This window comes from Glycine max, chromosome 13 (assembly GCF_000004515.6).
Source record: "Glycine max cultivar Williams 82 chromosome 13, Glycine_max_v4.0, whole genome shotgun sequence".
Classification (NCBI taxonomy): Eukaryota; Viridiplantae; Streptophyta; class Magnoliopsida; order Fabales; family Fabaceae; genus Glycine; species Glycine max.
This window is the reverse complement of record NC_038249.2, coordinates 19,955,616-19,982,151: the sequence shown is the minus strand read 5'-3', so window position 1 is coordinate 19,982,151 and position 26,536 is coordinate 19,955,616. Positions and strand designations below refer to the sequence as shown.

At 31.9% G+C, this 26,536-nt stretch overlaps 5 protein-coding genes and 1 pseudogene across 5 annotated transcripts; 3 read left to right on the top strand and 3 right to left on the bottom strand.

The window, feature by feature from the left end:
* Window positions 1-2,296: 2,296 nt before the first annotated feature.
* Window positions 2,297-4,114, top strand: LOC778083 (transcription factor MYB36). The gene is made up of 3 exons (XM_006593490.4): window positions 2,297-2,613; window positions 2,781-2,910; window positions 3,106-4,114. The coding sequence occupies exons 1-3, from the start codon at window positions 2,478-2,480 to the stop codon at window positions 3,926-3,928; spliced, it is 1,089 nt and encodes a 362-aa protein (XP_006593553.1). The 5' UTR covers window positions 2,297-2,477; the 3' UTR covers window positions 3,929-4,114.
* A 3,725-nt stretch (window positions 4,115-7,839) lies between these two features.
* LOC100780675 (flavonoid 3-O-glucosyltransferase) lies at window positions 7,840-10,617 on the bottom strand. Its single transcript, XM_003543704.4, has 2 exons — window positions 9,742-10,617; window positions 7,840-9,013 (listed from the first exon to the last, which is right to left on the bottom strand). The coding sequence occupies exons 1-2, from the start codon at window positions 10,235-10,237 to the stop codon at window positions 8,040-8,042; spliced, it is 1,470 nt and encodes a 489-aa protein (XP_003543752.1). The 5' UTR covers window positions 10,238-10,617; the 3' UTR covers window positions 7,840-8,039.
* Window positions 10,618-15,485: 4,868 nt separating this feature from the next.
* Window positions 15,486-16,260, top strand: LOC100306470 (SCP-like extracellular protein domain-containing protein). The gene has a single exon (NM_001248587.3). The coding sequence runs from the start codon at window positions 15,518-15,520 to the stop codon at window positions 16,043-16,045; it is 528 nt and encodes a 175-aa protein (NP_001235516.1). The 5' UTR covers window positions 15,486-15,517; the 3' UTR covers window positions 16,046-16,260.
* A 1,220-nt stretch (window positions 16,261-17,480) lies between these two features.
* On the bottom strand, window positions 17,481-20,652 carry LOC112998723 (pathogenesis-related protein PRB1-3-like; annotated as a pseudogene).
* Window positions 20,614-21,588, bottom strand: LOC100306346 (SCP-like extracellular protein domain-containing protein). Its single transcript, NM_001250440.3, has one exon. The coding sequence runs from the start codon at window positions 21,561-21,563 to the stop codon at window positions 20,961-20,963; it is 603 nt and encodes a 200-aa protein (NP_001237369.2). The 5' UTR covers window positions 21,564-21,588; the 3' UTR covers window positions 20,614-20,960.
* Window positions 21,589-24,903: 3,315 nt separating this feature from the next.
* Window positions 24,904-26,342, top strand: LOC100781762 (xylose isomerase). Its single transcript, XM_014766236.2, is given in 7 exon segments — window positions 24,904-24,921; window positions 25,018-25,062; window positions 25,226-25,330; window positions 25,796-25,870; window positions 25,974-26,013; window positions 26,016-26,102; window positions 26,191-26,342. Coding segments are annotated over 7 exon segments (522 nt in total).
* Window positions 26,343-26,536: the final 194 nt, after the last annotated feature.

Sequence of the window (26,536 nt, the reverse complement as noted above, 5' to 3'; positions counted from 1 at the left end):
AGAGCTATGATGTATCTTGATCTTCTGTAACTTGGATATATCAATAAGAATTTATACTTTTAAAAGAAATAGAATATGAGCAACATATTGACAAAAAATTTAACAAAAATTATAAAAATTAGTTTTTACTTTTTTATTTAATGAACCCCACTCTTGATTTTATAATTTTAAATAAATTTTAATTATTTATAAAAGATATTATAAAAAGTATATTAGCTAATATATTAATAAGGCTCCTCATATATATGTGTACTAACTAGTACTTTGCTTTATTTTAACAATTAATATATTATTTTAAAATATAATTAACCAAATCTCTATCAAGGATGTCCAAATTATATAAAGTTTGATATATATATATATATATAATAAAAAAGATAAGATCAATTTTTTTATATGCATCTACTCCAACTTCATTACTAAGCCAATCACTAGTGGGTTAAAAGATAATATGAATAGTTGAATTGATTAAGTTTGTAATTTGCAAAAAAAAAGTTGATTAAATTTGTAAATATAATAATGATTTGAAACTTAATGTCAGTTGATCTTGTCTTTTATATATACCTAAATAAAGCAACATTCGAACTCTCTAAACCACTTGATAATTTATAAATATTCTTCTTACTTTGTAAATTAATGTTAAAGAATAATTTTAGGTCTCTAATGTTGGGTTACAAGTGTGAGGTGAAGTCCCACATAGAAGTGAAAAGGTTGAGCTAAGTGAGGAGAAGACCCATAAACCTTAACCGAGATTTTGGGTTAGGGTGTGGTGTCAGGTCTCCTTATGTGATGGCTCGTGGTTAACGGGTGTACCCCTCGAAGCTCCCCAACAATTGGTATCAGAGCTGATGGTTCGACAAGGTTCCGGCTCAAACGAGTATACAAGTATCACAAGCAAGTCACAAATGTGAGGTGAAATCCCACATCGGGTAGAAGTGAAAAGATTGAGTACCATATAAGTGAGGAGAAGTCTCATAAACGTGAGCCTTAAGATTAGGATGTGATGTCAGGTCTCCTTATGCAGTGGTTCCTGATCCACAGGTGTACCTCTCGAATTTCCCCAACATCTAATTGATATATCATGTCAAGAATTCAAGCTAACACTTGAGAGCCAAATAATAACATGACATGACCTTTCGTATTAGAAATATCTTGTCGTGATGGAAAAGATGGCAGTTTTTATTGGTGCGAGGTTTCAAATAAGAATCAGTTGGTTATGATTTTGTGGTGAAAGCAAACGATGGTTACATTGTCAAGGCATTGACTATAGTTTTTCTAACTTTCATCATCAGCTCGTCAACATGAATATATTGGTCTCTAAAATTTCAATTCTTTAACATTTTATAATGCTTATAATATTGAAACCTTGAGAAATAAATATATCACTAACTATTTATGTAGGGCTTAAATATTCAGAGAACCTTTCCCTCGGTATCACTAAATTTGTCGCAATAGTATTTCAATTTCAATTTTAAGGCAACCATCACATGGGATATCTGAAATTCACGGCTGACTTACAAAGGAAAATATTCCAACACTGATGAGAAGAAAGGGAAAGGGTAAAAAGTCCGAAGTATACGTCCTCAGCTGGTCACATGAGCAATGCAACATTTTGTTTTTGACTAAATGCAATTGCGACGTCATTGTTCGCCCAAAATGAAAAATAAGAACGTTGCAACTTTAGTTTCCGTTTTATTTTTTTGCCCTTTTGAATTTTGATACCATATAGTGCAACATTTTCATATTCTTAATTTCCATACTTGCTAGCTACTAAAATTATAAATCAGAAGACTCATTTTTTTTCTTCGGAAATGTATTTCCTTTTTATTATATGATCACGTTATTGACTGAATCAAAGCAATTTGTGTGATGTCCTTCGCACATCTTCCACGAGAATTCCTCAGTTAATTAATTACACAAAAGGGTAATTTTATTTTAAGAATATTAATTACCTATGGAAGCTAGCAGTACATTTCCCATCAATATAATAACATATGTTGGGATGGCTTGACAATGGAACATTTTCAAGGATAATGCCGACAAACTAAGAAGATGGAGCCTTCTATTGATCAAATACATGTAGCATTGGATTCAAGTATTAAACTAATGGACCTATGAAAAAGCAGTGCAATTTTTTTATGTAAAAGAAGAGAAATTTTATGTTACGTTTGTCCTGTTGCATGCATAATTAAACGCGGGTGACCGAACTAATCCAAAAAGGAAGACAGAGAAAGAGATGAGTAAACCCTAGAAGAAAAAAAATGGAGTTGAAAATAGCTAGTGAGGGAATGGAGGGGGTGAGGTGTGTAAGACTTTTTGTCCTTTTAAGAATCACATCAGCCATACTTCCCTACCTATAAATCATACCCTTCCTTCGCCGTAGTTTCCCAACAATCCTAGCTAGCAAAGTTGGTATTTGCTTCAACAAAAAAAACAGAAAGAGAAATCTAATCAGAGAGAGACAACAACACAAGAACATGGGTAGAGCTCCATGCTGTGACAAGGCCAACGTGAAGAAAGGACCATGGTCTCCTGAAGAGGATGCTGCACTCAAAGCCTACATTGAAAAGAATGGAACTGGTGGCAATTGGATTGCTCTTCCTCAGAAAATTGGTAAACTCATCTCTCTTATATATTTTTTTAATATTCCTCTTAAAGAGCATATATTTATTGAGTCCAAGAGTAATACTATTTAGTTTGGCTTTGGAAAGGTGAACTTTGGTTAGTATAATAATCATCGATTAATTCAAACCTTATTGATGGATACAAATAATTCGCAGGGCTCAAGAGATGTGGAAAGAGTTGCAGACTTAGGTGGTTAAATTACTTGAGGCCTAATATCAAACATGGTGGATTTACTGAAGAAGAAGACAACATCATCTGCAGCCTGTACATTAGCATTGGAAGCAGGTCCTTCTCTCTCAAAACCCCCCATCTCTATCTACGAGCCTGTGCTGTAGTTTTTGAACATAATTGTTTGTCCTTTTTGTTTTGTCACTAGAATCTCTCTAGCTAGCTCCACATGTTTTCTTCTTCTTCATTGGTTAATTAATATTCTTAGAAATTAACTAAACATGTTCCAACATATATAATCTATGTGTATAGGTGGTCCATAATTGCTGCTCAGTTACCTGGAAGGACAGATAACGACATCAAGAACTATTGGAACACTAGATTGAAGAAGAAACTGCTCGGGAGGCGCAAACAATCTAACTTAAGCGCAAAAGACACAAACAATGGAATAGAGGAGAATTCTTATTCAAATGCCCTAAGCTCTTCAGCTCTTGAAAGACTCCAACTGCACATGCAACTTCAAAGCCTTCAAAACCCTTTCTCTTTCTACAACAACCCGGCGCTGTGGCCCAAGTTGCATCCTTTCCAAGAAAAGATGATCCAGAGCCTGCAGTCTTTGAATGATGGCTCTAGCCCTGTGATGCAAAATGCTTTGCCTAATTCCCCACATGTCGAACAAGGACAAAAAGATGAGTTCTGCAAGCCTCAACATGATGGTGCAAAGATCAATAACCCTCAGGTTCATCTTTTGGAGAATATCCCTTTGAGTAACGGTGGAGTTCCCTTTGTTGCTTCTGGGAGTAGTAAGAATCCAATGCACTCAAGCCTTGCACCAAGATCTGAGGCTATTCATGAGCAGACTAATAGTGTGGGATTTCAGCAACTTGGTGCACTGCAGACTGAACTAGATGACATTCTCAACAACAGAATAATGGGCTATGTGCCACACGAAGATCATGATATGGCTGGATTTGATTGTTTCAGAGAGATGAATAGCTCAAAGGACAGCTTGATTTGGTGGTCCAATGATTCTGATACCAAATCAGTATCCTCAAATTCCTGGGATTCATCTGCTACTCCAGCTCTTCTACCACAAGGGATGTTCCAAGATTATGAACTGGGTTACAGTCTGTAGTGATCACAAGGATTTAACTTCCGATCTGGTTAATTATGCATATCTGTTGTATTAGTCATAAGATGTGGAAAGAGGAAGAATGAGTAGTAACAGTTCTTGTAAAGAACGTCATGGATATATAATAATGTAAATCAATGTCTGAGTAATTAATGTAGTAGAAACTACTATATAGTTTGTTCTGAACAACCACATATTAGCACTCGATATGTATATTCCTCAAGCTTTAAATAATGTTCCATTTCTTTATTTGCCAACTGAGATTCTAATACACATACATAGTTCAAGAGAATCTCAAATATACAATTAAATTACTGTGATTTGGGAAACTTATCCATGATGTGGTCCCCAAAAATTGCATTTGATCCAAGCTATATATATTCCAGCGATTCTGCGAGATTTACTCATAAATATATGAATTTATAACAAGAATTTCATCCTCTTGCTGTGTTATGCTGGTAATCTTTATATGTATCAAAGGTTAGGGTTGGTAGGGAGAATAAAAGCTGGCTTTTCTGAGCTGTATGGGTGGGTAGTAGTAACAAAAAGAAGCAATTAATCAGTTCATGATAAGATTGTGGACCTAAAGTTGATCATGTGCTTCTGTTTGTTTTGTATAATTAGATTAACATTATTACCTAATGTGCATTCTCACAGAAATATCAAAGATACAATTAGCTCTTTCACCAGAAATGTCAAGTTAGGTTTTAAATAAAGATTCCTACGAACTTCCTAGCTAGTTACAATTTGTTCATAACTATGTATGGCAAGGCTATATAGATAGTTATGGCTCGGTTTTGTTTTCGTGACAATAGAAGTATTGAAACTTCGTTATGCACATTTTGAGATTTTTCTTCTTCTTTTTCTATGCATGCATAATGCTATTTTCTCTGTCAACAAACAGAACGTGAATGTAAATTGCAAGTCTACTGGGTACTATGTATATCTTCTTCGACCAAGAATATGTCGCTCATTCTGCTTATAAAAATGTTGAAATATTTTAATTGTACCTTTGGGAGAAGAATGTGGTTTTGTTACGTGTTTCTATGAAACCCATGGTCATTTTTGTTATTTTGCTCTACTCTTGGAGCTTTGGGGAATAAGTTTGAAGATCTTTTTGCCCGTGTGAAAGGAAACAAATTACATTATATTAAATAAAAAACACACTGTTTTAGTTTTTTGGGGCACATAAATATTTCATTCTATTAACAAGCTTTTTACAAAGTCATTCATTAAATACTCCTAGTTTATAGTATGATTTTATTCGTATTTTTATTTGGTAAAATATAACTTTATTTTGTGGAGAAAGTAATAATACATTTATAATTAAAATTACAGTTATAGTTTTACAAATACCCATTCGTGGCAAAGAATAGTGAACACTATTATTTATACATCACTATTTCACTAAATCTATATCTATTATATATATAAAAAAAATAAAGAAAATTTTATTTTATAGAGGGATGTCATGTGACATTTTTATATTTGTTCTCTTAAAATAATTCAATTAATACATTTTTTATATTTATTTTATTTCAAAGAGAATCAATTATAAAATCTTAAATAAATTATAATAATACATAAGAATAGTATAAACTGATATACTATATTTTTTGTTGATAAAAGACAAATGTGAAAAATATCCTATAGGTATATTTTAAAATATAACAATTGTCATTAAAAATAAATTTTACTTAAACACACTAACAAAAAGTCATTTTTGGTGTTTTTTAAATTTGCACAAGTGAAATTTAAATCAATTCACACAAGTTTATTTTCTATTATGAAACATACACATGTAAAATTTTAATTAATTGTCCAATAAAACAATTTAAATCAACATTAATTTATTATACATTTTTACTGAATATTATATATTATAATTTAAATTTTTTCAAATTCATTACAAATGTATATATAAAATATATTTAAATATTCATTGACATATCTGTTAATATATATTTATTAAAATTTATGCTAAATAAAATATATTAAAAATTTAAATAATATAAAAATTTCCCCTATAAATTATAAAATACGAATTTAATATCTGTGGAAGACACAGAAAAAATAAGCTAAATAATTTGTAAGATCCACATAAAATATTGCATAATAGAGTATAGCCTTAAGAATATGTCAAGATTTAAAGATATTAATTAGATAATTAGAGTAATGGGACCATTTATTTTTTTTAAACTCAACGTAATAATGTCAATTTATTTTGATAAAATAATTTTAATTACGTCATTTGTTTTAAAAAGATATGGTTGTAGGTTTTTTTTTTTTTATATATAGAAAATGTATCAAAAGCTAATTTTAACAAATTTATACTTCTATTAATATGATTGATTTTCCAATTGGACTTAACTTTTTTTATTAACCAATATCTGGGAAAAACAGTGAAAAGTAAAATGACAAAATTTTAATGCAATTTCTTACGTATCATTGAATATATAAGCTATGAGAAACAATCCTTTTTCTTATTTCTACTGTTCTTGGTGTAGAAACCCGCAATCTCTTGGGAGTTGGGGCATTTTACATGCTTTGAGGATTGCTTGGTCTATAGGTTTTAATTAGGAGGATTATTATTATTTTAAAATCATACTCCAAGTGTGCCATTTCCTTCATCCAATAACACATTCAGTTTTCCCTTTGGTTCATGACATATAAAAAAAGCGACTGGGGGAATCTTTCTCAGCAGTAGGAACTTCAACTGTGTCTTTGTTAATACATATAGCCACAACAGGCCCAAGACGAGAGGAACATGGCGCTAATTAACTCTAGGACAACAGAACAAAATAATGGGATAGAGATGGCCCATTACAAGACGAGTTCTTTAAAATATTTGACTTTTAAAAGCCTTAAATCTAATGTTCCTTCTTATAATTTTATGATTGTGTAATGGATTCTTAATTTTTTTTTATCGTACGCTTAATCTTTTATATTTTTAAAATTTAGTAATATGTTATTAATTTTTTAATGAATACTAACATATTAACATGATAGATGATGTGTCTGTCTAACATATGTTGACATGATATTAATAAATATATTATACCTAAAAAATATTAACTTGTAACATTAACACATGATTGAAACACCATATGAAGTCAATTCTTTAATGGTATTTGGAGTTAATTTCTTTTTTATTCAACGAAACATGCTACATAATCAAAGATCAAAGTTAAGGAAAAATTAAGGAATGAAGAATCTTCTCCATCACACAAACATCTTATATTTTATCTCCATATTTATACCGTCTTTACTCTTGAGCGATATTTGAAATTGATTCAGATCTCTTCATCTTCAAAGCTTTAAAATGATTGGCCCTTAGTGATATTGAAGTCTTGTCTTCTTTACTTTGGCAATTAATGCCTTGGATCGAGGGATGTCTCTAAAATCTCCCAAACTTCTTGGTTTTGAAGTAATTCCAGAGGCTTATTTTTAGAACATGGAATCATCCAAACATTGATGGATGAGAGCAAGGGCATGTTGATAAGGCACCCTTTTCATTTTTTACACAACTTTTCTTATTGATATGTCAAGCTCTTAATGTTTCTCTCAATTCTCTATATCAAACTAAGCTCTAGATACTACTTTGTTAGAGGAGAAGAAGGGATATCTAAGAGAGAACTCAAACTTGCTTGATATATTGCAAATGTCAAGTTAATAGAGGTATCTATAAGTATAATATAGACAAGTTTAGATTTACTTCTAAGAACTTAATTTTTTTTACTTACTTCTAAGAACTTAATTAAAATTCACTACTGATATTTTTTTCAGCATCCACTAAATAAGTTTTTTTCTTTTACTTTACATGGAAAATTTAAGAATCATTCTAGATTTTCTAATTTCAAATTTGTATACATCATATATAAACAACTAATATTGTAAGATTTCAAAGTGTGGAGAAAATCGAAATTCATTATTATTTTGTTGATTTGCAAGTTTAGGAATACAATCAGGAGCCCTTCAAATATATACTACCAAAACCAAGTAAGTGTGCATTCATTAAGCTACCGTTTAGAGAACAAAATCCAAGGTTCGAAACTGATATTCTTAATTGTTTCAACCTTGCAATTGTTTGTGCCTGCAAAAAGCTTCTAAAACCTTAATGCTTTGGATTATTGCGACGAGTAAATCTGGAATGCGCGGCAGCAAATGCGCCTGCGATTTTGTTGCGGATACCTCGAAAACCATGTTGTTGCACGTGTAGTTGCTCATAAGTTGAACCTGTGACAATCTCTGAAAAAGTACAGAAATTCTTCGTAGAGTCACCTTCATGTCCCGCTGCTGCCATTGCAAAATCCTTGAGTTCATCCATCTTTTGCCGCATCATCTTCCCTTTCTCACTTGACATGATCAATTCCAAAGCTCTCAGAGTTTCTTCCTTAGTGAAAATCCCATTTTCAAGTCCCACCCCAATCTCCCACACATGTTCCATCGTTGCAGTGTTCAACATCTGGTCTCCGAAAAATGGCCTACTAATCATAGGCACACCACCAACTATGCAATCCAGCACTGAGTTCCACCCACCATGTGTCATGCACACACCAACCGCTGAATGTCTTAGGATTAGCATTTGTGGGGCCCACCCAACAACCTTCCCTTGTGTATTTGTCCTTTCCAAGAACCCTTGTGGCAATTCCTTCTCAGGATTGCCTCTAAAAGCCCAAATAAACGGATATTTACCTTCTTCTAGGGCTTCTGCAATTGCAGCCAACTCATGGGGTGGTGGCATTATTGAACTTCCAAAGCTAAGGTACACTACTGACCTATCCTCTTGCTTGTTCAGCCACGGTAAGCACCCCTCCTCATCTGGAGGAACAGTTTGTGGCGTTGTCAAAATGAATGGACCAACGTTCAGTAGCTTGTGGAACCTGGATTCTAGCTCGTGTGCAATAGGAAGGTGCACTGTAGCGAAGGAGTTTATGGCAACTGCGGTTGCTCGCGGCAATGCTTCTCCCATTTTTTCTAACATCATTGAAATAGGGTCTTCTGGCTCTTCGGTTAATCCTCCAGGCAAATCAGAAGCCTTTAGCCCAGAGAAACCAGTAAGAAAATCGATTTCTTTGTTTTCCCGGACTGCAAAACATACATGACAAATATATTATTCTTATTAACTCCTAAATAAATTGAATATTATTTAGCTTAAATTTATTTTAAGTGATTGTATAACTTACCTCAAATAATAAAAATAGAGTTAAACAAATTCATTATATATATTATTGGTGTGATTAATACGTGTAACCAACCATCTTAAAGAATACAAGAAAACTGGGTCAATCATCTCTTATGAAATTGTTTAACATTATTTTTACTTAGCCTAAGCTAGATAACTCTTTTTTTTTATATATAGCCTCGATAAGCATTACACATATATCTAGTCAAGCTTAGAAATCTAAAGAGAAAATAATCAACTCAGCCTTTGTTTTCTAATTTGTAGATATGTAAGCGTTATTTTCTAACTAGAGATTTGCCTTTATAGTTTATGTTAATATTTAACATTAACATCATCAAATTCTAATTTTAATTAAAGCATAGTCCTAAATTGTTGTTATGGTCAGATTGTCGACATGGTAAGAAATTACGAACAAATGCGATTAATGTAACCATAACTGTTGTTGGGATGTTATAGTGATGACTTGAAAAAAAACAATTATGTTACGACTGCAATTGTGGTCATGACCACACTTTAGAATCATGGATTAAACTATGGCATTGAGTTTATAAAAAAAAATTGCATCAAGTTTTTTAATCATTGATGTGAAGAAATGAGCGGGAAAATGTTATATATATATATATATGCATACCTCCTTCGGGGCCCAACTTTTCCCTGATATGCTTGGAGGAAATATGCGCAAGGAGAGGATGAGGCCCTGCGGTCCACAGAGGAACCCACTTTGCATGCATTTCGTCAGCCAAGTCAGCACAGAACCAAAAAAACGCATCAGAGACCAAGCAAGTGATGTGCCTCCCTGTCTTCGCCACGGCTTCATCCATGGAGGTCATATAGTTCATTGGCATGGACTTGACGAAGAACTCGACGGCGTCTTTGGGGTTCTTTGAAGGAACATAATTCTCTGGCAACCCATCATCCACCTCATAGGGCTTTATGTTGAAAAGTTGCTCCTCGTTGAGGCCAGCGAAGACGGAGGCATTGGACCTCTTGGTGCTGAAGAACGAGAACGTGACTTGGGGAGCCTCTGCTGCGACTCTTCGCACGAGGTTGAGGAGTGGAGCTGCGTGTGTGCCATAGGGAAACGCCAACACGGCCACATGACGGTCGTCGGTAGGGCAGACAGTCATGGTGGCTAGGGTTAGGGTTACAAACTATGCACTTCTTCGCTTATACAAAATATTGCTATTGTTGCCTTCTTCTCCTGCCTTTGACAATTTTATGGTACATGGTTTATAATAGGCCATTATAGAGAACATAGGGAAACAAACATGCATGTGTTTTGTTGGAAAGTGGTAACTAACTTAACTGTTTATGAGCCAATAGCATATCATATGCATGATGATGTTTAAGTGTTTGATGAAAGAGAGTATTGAGGCAAGGCCGTTAAATAACCTCCAAAGTCCAACCTAATTCTTATGTGCTCTTGCGGAGACTACCTGGTAACAACGAGGTAGACGAACGGTGGTTCTACTTTTCTGCTAGTTATTTGGAATGGTTAACATATTGAACCACCACCTTCCTTTCCTTGCTGTATTCACTTATTGGTCGTGCATCTAACCGAAGCACCCTAAAAATATATAACTTCGACACAAAAATAGGAAATTTGGCCTGGAAGTTATCTCATTCTCCTTTTTATTGAAGTTTTTCTTTCCTTCCTTTTTTTACTCAAGTCTTTTTCCTAAGTTGCATGTGAGGATATGTTTAAATCTTAAAGCTTCAAAGTATATACGGGACATTTAATTTAGTATATACCATTACCATCCATCAATTGACGCGTGTTTGAGGGAATTCTGAGCACACAAGAAGCCTTTCCCTTTTGTTCTTGTACATTCCAAGATTCCCTTTTAGAATCCAAACAAGGCCATGTGTTGTTGTAACATCAGACTTCGAAGTCAAATTTAATGTGGGATTTGTTCACCATTGTTTTAAAGATAATGGTTAAAGAAATAATTAAAAGTAAAAACTTTAATTGTTAATATTTTTAATATAATAAAAATTATCATAATTTTTAATAATTATTTATTTATTAAATTAGTGAGTAAAATCAAATTAACATGTAAGGTGTTAATTAAATACCGATATCCTGCTTTTTCAGCTAATGAGACGAGCCTTGCTGGTTAATAATAATCATAATAACTCACTCTTTTACCTCATGTCTTTTTTAGTAATGTTTTGTGAACACATATGTCTATCAACATCTAAAGAGTCAACAAAAAAATAGAAGAGGGAAATAATAAATTAATATAATAAGATATATTATGTGATAAAAACAGAAAAATAAATAAATATATGTTGAATGATTTTTTTTTTTTAGTAATGAAGTGTCATGTGTATCATTAACATTTCTTTTTTCACATCTCTTTGACACTCTTCTTAAAAGAACATTTTTGCTTTCTCTTCTAGATCATTTGTCATATTGTCACGTTTAACATTTTCTGTTGTTATGCTTATAAAAAAAACATTTTTTTTGTTACTATTTTATAAGTTCATGTAAAGTATCTATTTGTTTTCTTGATAACTAACTTCCACTCAAGAACTTGATTGATCTTTAGGGGAGTCTTACCTCAATGCAGTCACATAAAATAATGTAAAATAAGTATTTATGTGTGATGAGAATGGTGCGGTTCTTCTGACAAACATTAAAAAATAATAATTACCAGTAAAGAGACTTTGTTTTCTCCCCCTTTGATGAAAAGATTTTTAAAAAATGTGCTTTATTTTTTTTAATTTTAGGTATAAATCTTCAAATGTTAACGGTTATTAACAGTTGTAAATTATAGAAACATAAACTAACTTCTTTTGATTCTTGTGATAAGAAATTTATGATTTTTTTTCGTAGGAATTAAAATAACATACTAAGAATTAATAATAACAATGTTCGACCAAACCCTTGATAGAAACTTATGATTTAAGTCTTCTAAACAAATTAGTTAATTAGATTCCATGTAATTTTCAATACAACCCCAATTTTGGCATTGTTTTGTGCGCTGACGAAGAATATACATTTATGATTTTTAAATTATTAACACAACGCTCTAACTAACTGTTAATTATATTATAAAATAATTAATGTCATTATATATAATATTAAAGTTTTTAATGTATATTTAATGTACAAATTTATATAATAAATTTTATAACAATTAATTTTGTTTTAATATATATTTAATGTATAAAAATTAATTATCACAAAATTTATTATCTAAATTTATATGTGTATTAAATATATATTAAAAAGATTAGTGTCATATATAGCGACATTAATTATTTTATAACATAATTAACCTATTAGTTTAGTTGATTAGAAATTTGAAAGCCACATATTAAAATTGGGATATTAATTTTAAACTAATTTGTAAAACATATTTTTTTAAAAATTAAAAAAAAATCATATAAACTCATATGGATACGAATTGACAATCATAATGCATCCATATGCATTACAGGTCCGTAAATTTACCAGGGTAATTTCAAAAAAACAGAAAAAGCGCTGGGTGCAGAAACGTCTGAAGCACAAAGGAATGTCCTCCCATTTTGGATTAACGAAGTCCATTTGGGTTGGTTAGGTCAGTCCAATGGGCTGGCTTATAACGGTTACTATATTTGTAGATTGGGCTAATTTAATTACTCTTTCTAGACTCCTGTTTGGCGGGAAAGAGTAGTAGGATACCTTTTGTTTTTTAAGTGAGTACTGGTTACTTTAGTAGGCCAGCAATCCAAAATAATATCAGCGTGTTTGATGTATCACTCCACAGTCCTCAACTTACTTCATTTTGAAACTCTTTTTCACATACTTTTTCGTTGAATGTTCTTGGAATTCATGTTACCCACAAACCAAACACACACTAAGTAAGGATAACATGCAAAGAATACAGATTCTTCTTCGGTTTCATTGGATGCTGCTTTATACTTTGAAGATGTGAGACATCTTTAGTTACTATGGTACACAAAATGGCCCTAATGTTTACTGAGTAAATGAATTTATTCACCAACAACAAATCATGCATACTGAAATAAATCTCTTTTGTAAGTTGGACGTGTAGTCAAACACATTAGTACCTTACACTAATTATGCTAATCCTTTTTATTTTTAATTGCATAATCAATAGTAGTATTTGAGCTACACTCAAAATTCTCTTTGTTCAATTCCATAATTCTTCGGTTGTTTCTATTTCCCGGGAATTAGGGGATCGATGTATAATTGATTAATGCACAAGTAACAATGATTAGATGGCGGGGTCTGCTTTCTTTCTTTGTCCGAGAACTGAGGCGGGAATTACGACTCCGAGGATCAAGGCGTTAATATTGTACATGAAGGCACAAGACAATTCTCTACTTTACGAAAGTCCCCTCTACTTTGAATACTCATGTTCCTAGCTAATCACTTTTTAAACACTTGATTCTTTCTTAATCCTCAAGATAATCTTTGGACTTGGAGCGAGGCATTTACAAATGATGTAAAATAACATCCATACATCCCCTCCACACATTGCGTGTGATATTGTTTACAAGGATTATTATTATTATTATTTTGACCTAACTACATTTCTCATTTCTTCATTACTCCGTTGTATGTGCAATTTTAATTTCTCTGTAACTCTTACACCAATCAAATTGTTTAATTTTTTAATTAAATAGATTGAATAATTTTACTATTTATTGTTTAATTGCTAATTGAAATAATAGTGCATAACTTTGTCAATACACATGATACTTACTTATAATGTATTAAAAATCGTCAATACGACATATAAGATTAAAACGGAATAAATAATTTAATTAGATTTTTTTGGTGGGCAAAACAATTTAATTAACTAAACAAACAATAAATAAATTGTGTAATTTAATCTCACATGCCACAATGAATCCCTTTAACTAATCAATTGATTAATATATTATATCACATGTCAAGCCAAATTATTTATGTCAAAAATGATAAATCACATATCAGGGTATCCTTCATATCAAAGAACACAAGTTAACAATCAAACTCATGATCGCATATTTAAAAGATAAGGTTATATCTCAACCATATCACATTACGTCAGTTAATCGATTTGTTTAGTTAAAAATAAGACCGTGATAGACTAACCAAAACTATAGTCAAACCTTTTATTCTATGATTTGAATGACATCATCATTTTGTTTTTTAGACTATAACTATTTTTCACACTTCTAAGAGAAACAATTTTGTTAAAGTTAAATATGATTATTTTTTTGCCTTGATCTTCTCTTTCATTGGGAGAAATAAAACTTGACTAATCTAGAGTAAAATTAAATATGATTATTCTTTTTGTCTTAATCCTTGGCTTCGTTGGGAGAAATGTATTCTGACTAATCTAGAATTTGACTGAAAAGTAAATAAAATTTGATTAAGAATTATTTCTGTCAATGATTGAACTTAGGTATTATCTAAACAATTCAACCTTAATTTAAATACATTAATCACTTGTGTTCAATTATTTGATTAAGTTGAATATGATTATTATCAATATAAATATTTTCCTCTAAATATTTAAAATAGTAATATACTTGGACATCATTATTATTTTAGAGCAAATTACACTTGCATAATTTTTTCTTAAATTACATATAATATATATTCTTTTGTTTAAATACATTTTCTTCTTTGCAATTTAGTACTTTTTTCTTTTTTGTCCCTACAATTTTTGTCTGTTTTAATCTTTGCAAAATGTGTTTTTTTCATCCTTAAATCATTTTAGATAATATTTGTTTACACTTTTTTAAAATATTTTTTTTACTGTTCAAAGCTCTCCCTAAAGTGATACAAGAATAAAAAACAACACAAACATATTTTGTAAAGACTAAAACGAAAAGAAAAAAAAATACAGGAACAACAAAAAACTAAATTAAAAGAAAAAGAATATATTTAAACTTATTTTTTTCCCTATTCTTACATAATGGTTAAAAGAAGGAAAAGTATTAGGTAATTATAAGAAATCTTATAAATGATTTGTGTAACTTACTTTTATTTTTAACTTGAAAGTATCCCTACTTCCAACAAACGATGGAGCTGAATTTCCTCAAAACGTTAATAAAAATCGTACACATTATCCAATCAGGCAGAACAAAAGAGTATCCCCATGTGAAAAAAGGAGGGAATCTCAACTCCTTTGGCCTACAAACGTGGAAAAGAATTACTAGCCGGCCAATGAAATTTCAGGAAAAGAATAAAACTAAGTAACGGACGATCGTTTCAAATAACAACATTTCTTTTTATAACATAAAAGTATATATAAAAAAAGGCAATCATTAACGAACATGGATGCCACCAAGGCCAAGACAGTTGACAATGCAGGCACTCTCACACTCCCCCCACCATTATATATAACATCCCATGGTCCAAGCAATAATGCATCCTCAAATCTCTAACACCACATTTCAAAATGAAGCATTGCATCTCAAAACATTTTCTAAGTTGTTTCGCTTTGTTTCTGTTGCTAGTCGCAACAACCTATGCCACTGTTGTCCCTACCACCACCCAAAAGCCACCAAGAAGCTTTGCAAACCAATTCCTCATCCCCCAGAACGCGGCACGTGCGGTGCTGAGGCTGCGGCCATTGGTGTGGGACTCCAAATTAGCACACTACGCGCAATGGTATGCCAACCAGAGGCGCAACGATTGTGCCCTAGAGCACTCCAACGGACCTTACGGTGAGAACATTTTCTGGGGCAGTGGCACGGGGTGGAAGCCAGCACAAGCTGTTAGTGCATGGGTTGAAGAGCGCCAATGGTACAATTATTGGCACAATTCTTGTGCCAATGGACAGATGTGTGGACATTACACTCAGATTGTGTGGAGCACCACCAGAAAAATTGGTTGCGCTAGCGTTGTTTGCTCTGGTGGTAAGGGCACCTTCATGACTTGCAACTATGATCCTCCTGGGAACTACTATGGAGAAAGACCTTACTGAAAATTAATTATAAGAAGTGAGACAAGTCAATAATGTTCTAATAGGATCATAGTAGCTACCCATGTTCTCCGCTGGCATATTACTATTGTCTGATTGCCATGTGCCCATGTGCATGGGTTTAATTGTGGCTCTGTCTCGCTAGCTACTCTGTATCCTTGTTTTTATTGCTTGTCTAATCTAATATAAAGTATAAATGTCTAATATGCTTCCTTTTCATTTTTTTGGGGATTTTATTTATTTAAGGCTGTGTAGGAATTCGGAATAATTGATGTTAAGAATCGACAAATCCCACGAAGCATTTTAAAGCTTTTTCATTGGGTGGAGCTTCTTACTAGATTTGTGTCGTACTATGGTGTCATCATAAGCTTATGGGCTGTGTTACTACTTAAGAGTTATGATATTCATATACTCTATAAAATGGACTGGAGTGGATTAGGATTGAAATAAGAGAGATAAGAACAAAAAATAAGGTAGAGAAAGAAAATAATAAATATAACAAGTGAGGTGAAAGTGAGATGAGAGAGAGTGTGGATGTATGAGTACATTTTCCTAGGGCTTATGTTCGGTTGGTTCCCCCCGAAAGTTTTCACAATTAGGCCATTTCTTTTTGTACTTTTCTTTTCATACCTCCTCATTTTAAAAAATAAAATCTAATACACTTTTCTTTCTTTTCGATTCCTTTTTCTTTTCCTCGCTATGCTCTCTTTATCTTCTCTCTTTGACCGGCATCCTCTTGTTTCTCCCTCTTCCTCTTCCTCTGTTTTCTCTCAACATTTCCCCTACCTTCCTTGCAGTCATCTCCTTTATCAATAAAGTGATCGGAGTGCAAAGAGAAAAAAAGAGAAGGTGCAAGTGAAATTTCCCAATTAACTCCCAAGTTCAATTCTGGTCCAAACTACAATGATTGGTCCCTTCTATTACATGTATGCTAAATATGTCATTTTTAATAATTTAATAACATAATAATCTAAGGGTTTCGCTAACTTAGCACACAGGGTAAATTATAGAAAAGTATAAAAAAGTTCAGCATAATTTTTTGTCTCATAATAAAAATATTTTTATTTTAAATTTTTTAATCAATATGTTATTAGAAAACTGTTAATAATTATCATAATTTAATAGGGTAGGACTCCAACATAATTGCCCACAGGGTCATAATTACAAATAAATACATCTCCATCATCTGTTACGTGCAGCGGCTTGTTTACTGACTTTGAGGGTCAGTACCTTCAGATACAAGGAGGAGGAAGAAGAAGATAAACTGGATTCGAGGCCAGTACCTCCAGAAAGCTAGGAAGGAAGGGAAGCTTTGCTATTTTCATTCATAAATCTGCTTATTACAATGATCCGTGTTTATAATGAAACTCCCAACAAAATTTTGATTCTGTGCCAGGGAAAAAGATTACAAGCAATGGATTCGGTTATGGTTGCCTCCTCATCTTCGACAACAAGATCCCTGCAGATTTCCTCCTAGCTGCACCCCTCTGTTACTGTCTTTACTAGGCTTCTTGCTAGTTGCTTGTTGCACCTCTGCTTCCCTATCAATCATCACACACAACCCGAGCACATCTAATACTTCTGGTGCTCTTCCACACTATCTGAGTGTAATGGTCACTCATCTAACCTGGTGCGCAAGTATTAGTTGCGTAGGTGTAGTATTTCTCTTCATAAGCTATGTTTTTATAGCATCAGTTGGCATCCATGCTGAGCCACTACCCTAAAAAATGTTTTCTCCAAGCTTGAAATCATGTTCCGGGAAAGAATGTTTGAGCTTGCAATCTTCTATTCTTTGGCTAGCCCACCACACTGCGTATTGCTCGAGTTGGAACTTCCACTTGGTTGCTCTCACCAAGTTGTTCCTAAACAAGAACTCTAGTGATTCTGTAGTGCAACCATATAATAGCTTCTTTGACACCTTATATACGGTTTCATTGTCGGGCCTTTTTTGTTGGGTTAATAGCGGAATTGAAGAGTTAGATTGGGGACTGGTTGAGAAAGCATTAATATGGCTAATGAAGGTGACTACAAGGGACAACAAAAGAATTCTAAATGGACATTCGTTTTTGCATGCACTTGGGTGGTGTGTGGCACCAAATTTGGATGTGTGTACCGTAATTTATATGTGAACTTGGTTTAAGAATATGGGGTAGAAATCTAACTAGTGTAGGAGCGAAGGGAAAAATTATTAGATGACTGAAGATTATTATAAAATTTGAATATGTATTTTGTAGACAATAATAGGAACCGTGGACAAAAGTGATTATTAAAGGATCTAATAAATTTTTCATTGAAGAGAATTAGATAATTTGCAATTTTGGTTCCGCGAGGAATATACGATTAACTTAAATGATATTATTAAATATTATATTTATTAAATATACGTTTATTAAAGTATTTACTGAAAATTTGGTTATTAAATACATTTTAAAATTAAAATTAAAATATATTATTATAAGATTAATAAATAATAAATATATAAATGTATATAATCATTTTATATTTAATAATTTAACTACATATTATATTTAATAAATATAGTATTTATATTTTGGGACATTTATTAAATATAATTACTCATAGTAAATATAGAATTTAATAAATAATTATAATAAAAATTAATAATTTAACTATATATTATATGTAATAAATATAGTATTTAATATTTTGGGACACTTATTAAATATAAATACTTATAATAAATATAGCATTTAATATATAGTATACTCCCTCGTCCCATTATAATGATCATGTGAGAGAGAAAAAAAATTGTCCAAAAATAATTATTATTTTAACTTTTAAATGTAACATTAATTACCTTTTTTTTTACTTTTATATCTTATAATATTAATATTAAAAAAAACTATAAATGCATTATCCATATAAGATTAATTTTATAAAATTATTATTCTCTTTCATATTTTTTTTCTTGATCTGTGTAAATTAACCTAGGACGACAATTATAATAAAACAAAAGGAGTAATATTAATTATGACATTTAATAAATACAAAAACTATGAATAAATAATAATTTTTTTAGATGGTGAAAATTTTCACATTATCATTTAATTATAAATCATTATACATAATAAATTTATTGAACTTTATAACTATCATCTTAAAAATAAAAAAGCTATAATGTATTTATTAAATTTAATAAATGTTATATATGTTTACAAAATGTGTATTTTTTATATAAATTGATATATATAAAAATTTATTACTAAAAATATAATTAATATATATATATATATATATATTAAAATATAGAATAATAATTTATTATTTTAATTATTTTCAAAATATCATTTTAATATTTAAATGTAATTTAGTTTATTTTTATTATTATATTAAATAATTAATTTGTGAATTTTATATTTTGAAATATAAATATTCAAATATAAATTAATATCATAAAAATAAGTTAAGAAATATAAATTGAATTTAAAAGGTAATTTTTGACACATTTTTTGTTATTTAATTATAATAACTTGTGTGTTTTTTACTTTTTGTTCTTCGAAATTTTTTATAACTCAAATAACGTGTGTTTTTGTTTTTTTTTTATCCTCAAATATTAGTTATTAGTTTGTTTATTTTTGTTAGTATAAATTCAAACTTTCAATTTTTTTATTTACCATTAAGTCAACCTTATAATGTGTGATTTTCTAAGTAAACACCAAAATATATTTTTTAATTAATAAAATTATTTCAAAATTGAGTTAAAAATCATTTTACCTTTATTTTAAAAGTAGATTATACTCGCATTCCCTTTGTTTTTTCAAATTGTACTCAATATCCTTTTTTTTTGCATCCTACAAATTTTTTTTTAATTGTTTAGCTCACATTACACGCAGATCTCGTTTAATAATTTAATGGAAAGTAGACACATGCTAGTCATATGACTTTTATGTGTTCCCAACAATACCTATTGATTGAATATGGTTATTTACTTCAAATTTTAGTGTTTTGTTCTTATATTTGTATTTTTAACTTTTTCTTTGAAATATTTATTTTTAATGGCTAGGTGTTCGATATAATGTCTCAATCAAGAGATAGATCTTCTTTAAATGTTAGCAACAATGACGTAAGAATCAAATATTAAAGGAAAAATTGTTATTGTCTTAACAAAGATCCATTTATAGGATTAATTAACAAAGATGTTAGGGTAATTTCGTCTGCTCACATATTTCAATTGATGTTAATTAACGACATTAACAGAAGGAGGTAAAAATAATGTAAAAAAAGAAGAAATATCAAGTGCAATTTAAGAAAAAAAGTACAGGAGATGCGAATGTAACAAAGATGTTATGACAATTTCGTCTCTTCATATGTTTCAATTAATATTAGCTAACGATGTTAACAGAATGAATAAAAGTCATGTAAAAAAAAAAAAGAAATATCATATATAATTTGAGAAAGACACACATGAGTCTAATTTATTCTTATTTTAATCAAACGCCTTTTATTTTTTAAGTTGCATCTATACAGGTCCAAATGAACTACCGCAGGATAATAAATTAAAGGTTCAAAAATGGCGCGGAGCAATACAAGTCAAATAACTCCATGCATATCAGACAATTCAAGCTGGCATAGTTGACAATCAGATACATTTCACATGGGAGGATAAATATTTTATTTCACTTGACTCAAAGTTTAACCTCAGGCAACAGATCTCCAACTACTGGTACCCTTTAATTACTTCTTGGTACTTTTATTTATTGTTCCAAGTACTAGGTAATTATTAAAACCAATCCCATATTCTCCCACAAGTACTATATACATACACTCGCACATACTCACTGCTAAACTAAACTAGCTAGTAAATTCATGACACTCACATAAGCTAGCACTACATATTATGTAATACTAGAGTTTCAATCTATCCACATGAATTAATGCACACATAGTTTATAAGAATCTAATAGGGTCGCTCTCCAACATAATTGCCCACAGGGTCATAATTACAAGTCATGAAGACATCTCCATCATCACATACAACCCGAGCACATCCAATTCTTCGGGTGCTCTTCCATACTATTTGAGTGTAATGGCCACACATCTGACCTGGCACACAGGTATTAGTGGCGTAGGTGTAGTATTTCTCTTCATCAGCCCATGCTCTTACAGCATCACTTGGCGTCCACGCTGAGCCACTACCCCAATAAATGTTCTCTCCAAGCTTGAAACCATCTTCTGGGAAAGAATGTTCGAGCTTGCAATCTGCTTTCCTTTCACCAGCCCACCACCTCGCGTATTGCTCCAGCTGGAAGTCCCACATCAGTGGAAGTTCCCACTTGGCTGCTCTCACCAAGTTGTGCCTGAACAAAAACTCTAGTGACTCCGCAATGCAACCCCAACATAGCTGCTTTGACACCCTATATATGGTCTCATTGTCAGGCCTTTTCTGTTGGGTCAATTGAGGAATTGAAGAGTTAGATTTGGGATTAATCGAGAGAGTGTTAACATTGCTAGTGAAGGTGACAAGAATCATGAGCAAGAAAAGGACCAAATGGGCTTTCATTTTGGCACTTGGGTTGGTGTGTGGCACAAAATTTTGAGCTATGTACCTTAATTTATATATGTGAACTTGGTTTAAGAATATGTGGTTGGAGTTTAGCTATGGTGTTGTAGGGGAGTTAGGCCACTTGCGGTTTAGGTCCGTGAGGAAGAATCGCCAATTGATAAGTGTGTGCTTAATATTTTAATATTAATTAATACTTCTAAATGTGACCAGATTGTGGTTGTGTTGTGGAGATATTGAGCGTCAGCAAAACGCATGTGAACTGTGGGAGAGAATATGTGCATGGCAATGGCATGGCCAGAGATTATGCTCTATGATCGATGATTGAAGGTTTCCCCCGTGAGCCAGGTCTCTGTTTTGCCCGTGAGTTTTCTTGTCCTTATTCTGGGATGTTGGTGCCCACCATAGTATGTTCTAGAATTAACCACGTGACACGTGTCGCAACTCAAGTCCCGAAGCACCCACATGTCTAGTGTAACTGTAACAAAGTAATGGTTTTCAAACTTGTCTATGAAATTTGTATGTCACAACTGAAATCCGTTCTGTTGACCACATGTCTAATGTAACAGAGTTTACTAACTTCATAATATTTGTATCTGTGGTCCTTAGTGAATATACTTGAGTAGAATAACTGAATTTCACAAAACTTTAGACAGAAAAAAACAAATCATTAATTTATATAACACATTTTTTTTAAAAAAAAAGAGTGAAATCATTTGGCCGAAGATATCACTGTACATAGTTATGCAGAGTACTCAAAATCAAATCTTATGATTTTCCGGTAGTCTCAACCAGTGCAACATTGCATGTCTTTACAGTGTGTTTGTTTCAATGTGACATTATCATATTCGTTATAATTTTTATATAAAAAAATACATTCTTAAGTATTTTGTTGATTTTCATAGAAGTGACAATGTCAGTGTTTTGCTTGATATTTATTATCATGTTAAGAGGTATGGTGAATTCTTATGGATGATGCTACAAAGCATTTGAGTGTTTGATTTCCCAAAGCTTAGTTTTAGTTCAATTAAGGGTCCACAGTGTCGTGTGTTAATCAATATTTTATGTCTGGTAATGATAGGGCTTACTAGTGTCTTCACTCTGCAGTCTTCTTTGTCAACTGATAAAGGTTATAATGTCTGATACCACGCAAGGGCTTGCCATACATAGTGACTAACGGCATGGAGAGGAAATTAGACCACATTGATAAAACTAAGACTAAACATGTCTTGGTAGCTAATTTTATGGTGCAAGCCTGTAAGGGTTACTCCACTGATGAATCATGCCTTATTGGCAGCCTAATTGACTAACAGGATTGAAATAGAAGGCCTATGTTAGCCAATATACTACCAACTAGGCGTCATACCAGTGCATTGAAGATATTGTATTCTTCAGAACATCTTCATGTACTTGTCATTCGTTGATAGAAAGACTTTTTCCCCCCAAGTAAACCATTAATTTCGTTCCTAAAATTACAATCATTACTAATTTAATATCTCTAAAATTATGAGAAAAGAAATTTTAGTCGTTAATGTTAGGTATCAATCAATTTGATCCCTAACTTTGACAACTATAGTCATTTTGATCCTGAACACCAGAGACTAAATTGACAATAATTTTCAAATTCAAGACTAAATTGGTTGATTTTGTAATATAAAGGATCAAATTGGTTGGTGTGGCAATTTCAAAAATTAAATTGATAAACAATTATGAAAGTTAGGGATCACATTTTCTTTTTTATAATAGTAGTATCAATAACTAAATTGACTAGTGCTTAATTTCATATACTAATTTGGCACCTCGATCTTCTGTTGTTGCCTGTTGAGTTTTCGTCTAGCCAAACATCCTGCAAAATCTCAGCCGTTGTTTGGCTATTGCACAAAAATCAAGGATGAGAAAAATGTGATGAATCAAGATTTCGGCTGCAGACAAAATTCTGCTATAGATACAGCATGCAGAGGAATTACTTGTTTTTATGTTGTATTACTTGTTTTTTTTTAATTAATATCCAAACAAATGGCCTAGCAGAGAAACAGTATGCAGAGGTGTAGAGTTAAGTTTCAAATCAAAACATAAGGTGCATACATATTAGGAATTTGATTTTTATCACTAAGGTTTAGGTGACTTAAATATAAAGTGAATGATTGTATTTTACTAGATGAACCTTAGTTAAATGGATAGATTATAAGTTATTTTTGTTTCAACTTACAAGAAAGATACACTATTTGAGATGCGTTACAATTTTATAATTATTTTTATGATAATGTTTTGAGACGGTTCCGTGGACATAGGTAAGAGATGTCAAACCACAATAAATTTTTGTATTTGTTATTATTTTTCCTACGATATAATCTTTGTTGTGTTCTCATGATCTTTTGTGGGTGTTTATAATTTTATTTGTGGAAGTGTTGATTACCTAATAAGAGGAATATGATCAGATTATGAGATTGTTTATACATGTTTACTTGTTGTGAAGAGGAATATGATCAGATTATGAGATTGTTTATACATGTTTACTTGTTGTGTGTTGGACATAATATTAAAGTAATACTTTTCTACTTTGATAATTGATAGAATTTCGCGGTTGAAATAGAAATACGGTTAGCCTAGGCCTATATATTACCGGTGCATATTTGATTCTCTTCCATGGTTCACTCAAAATTGTGAGCTCACTACAGTGATCACACTTATTCATCATAGTGATCTAGTAAGTACCTGATTGAGTCAATATATTGCTAATTCTTTAACCATTTTTTGAACATTGTAAACCACTTCCAAGAATTCCCTAACTCTAATTCTCCCAAGAAACTAAAAATATAAAATTAAAAAAAACTAAAAAATAAAAACAGAAGAACAGGAATTCAAATGTTGTTATTAGATTCACTTATCCTTCATGTTTTGACGACAGCTCGTGACATAAAGTTTTGAACTGACATCAGTTTCTTGGGTGGCACAAGCCCTGCAGAGAATAAATGATAAAATAGTAGTGTATTTGCTCACAACATGTTAACTCGTTGAATTAATGCAAATACTATTCACATTTATTATTATTTTACAATGAAGAGATTAATGAATGAAAAAGAACAACAGAAAAGAAAATCGAGAAAAGAAGAAAATTGCTTCCATCAAGAAGATAAATGAAAAGGAGCAAAGAAGAAATACGTATAGCAAAAAATTTGCTACGTGAACTTTTTTTTTATATACTTTGTTTCATCCTTGTCAAACTTCCGTGAACTTCACTAAAATGAAAGAGACATGGATTCTGTCCATCTTCAAACAGATATAAGAAGTTTGCTATCTTCACTGTTTGGCTCTTCATAGCTGAAAAGGAAAATTAAAAATGGCCAATAAGCAAATGGTGGCAGTCAACAATATCATCTCCATTGACTTTGAGTAATGTAACATTGACTTGTAAGTTATAACTACCATCTAGCATCTTGTTTTTTTCTATCAGCGGCACATAGATCTACAGAATCTTCGCTTTGTGACGGCACAGCAGGTTTTTGTTTCAGCAGATTTGATAAACTTTCACAAAACTGATAATTAAAATTAAAGTTAGTAACTAATACTGTGTACCTCTTTCTATTATTGTTTATTTAATATTACTTGCGATTCTGGATCATGATATGTAAATACAATTTATTTTGTTTGATGGCAAGCAGATTGGTGCTCCTCAAACTTGCGCTGCTAACGATGCGGATAAATGCGGCGATTCAGATGAATGGGAAGGGGAGTTTTTCCCTGGCATTCCCAAAATTAAATATGAGGTAGACTTGTTTGTCACAATTTATCTATGTATGTCACACAAGGATTGTAATGGCATATTTTCCGTGCTAAGAGAGTAAGAGACCAATGGAATAAAATGAAATGAAAATGAAGCGAAGTCAGGGAAATGAGGTTTTATTTGATTATTAACTTGTTTGATAGTTTAAGATCCTTCTAACTACTACAGATTTTTGGAACTTTAAAATTGCTAATGAATATTAATTCTGGGGGGCTTTGGGTTGCATGGTAATGCCTCATTTCCCTTAGCACGAAAGAAATATTATCTGTCTTTTATGAAGGAGGAGAAGAAGAGAAAGAGGTTGATCTTCCTCAACTTAATTAGTTTTCATATTTTGTTTTGCATCAAGATCTTGACGTAAAATTAATAATTGAGAATTCTTAATGGGGACTGTTTGTTCCTCTATGTATTGTGTGAATCCTGATTGGTGCAAAAATTAAATTTTCAGGGTCCGTCAAGTAAGAGTCCACTTTCATTTAAATGGTATAATGCAGAGGAGGAAATTCTTGGGAAGAAAATGAAGGTTGGTTTTCGTTTATATTCCCACAAGTTGTCAGTTTTATCTATACTTCATCACCAACACCCGTTGGCCTTTGACTTGAATTTATTTTATATAATAACTGCAGGACTGGCTCAGATTTAGCGTTGCATTTTGGCATACAAACAGGTGCTGAGTGCTGACCCATTTGGCGCACCTACCAAATATTGGCCATGGGAAGATGGTACCAATTCATTAAAAATGGCTAAAAGACGAAGTATGTTAATTCTTGACTCTCCAGATGATATACTTCATATTCAGATATTTCTTTGTGACACAAAATAAAATTCTCTTAATTAACACAGTGAGAGCTAACTTTGAGTTCATAAGCAAACTCGGTGTCGATTTTTGGTGCTTCCACGACAGGGATATAGCCCCTGATGGAAAAACTCTTGAGGCGAGTCAATATTTAAGTTTCTTCACTTATTTGCAATTCTTAGACAGGATCAAAGTGTGAGATGCAGTGGCATATGCTTACTCATTTTTTATATCTGGAATATTCAGTTATGATCATAGTTGGAGGAATGTACTTTCTTTATTAATACTCTGCTGCTACATTTTATAAATCTGCTTTCTGATATCTGCTAGGTCTTACAAAGCCAAAAGTGCATGTTAGCTTATGCATAAAATTACGTAGCTAATAAAATAGAA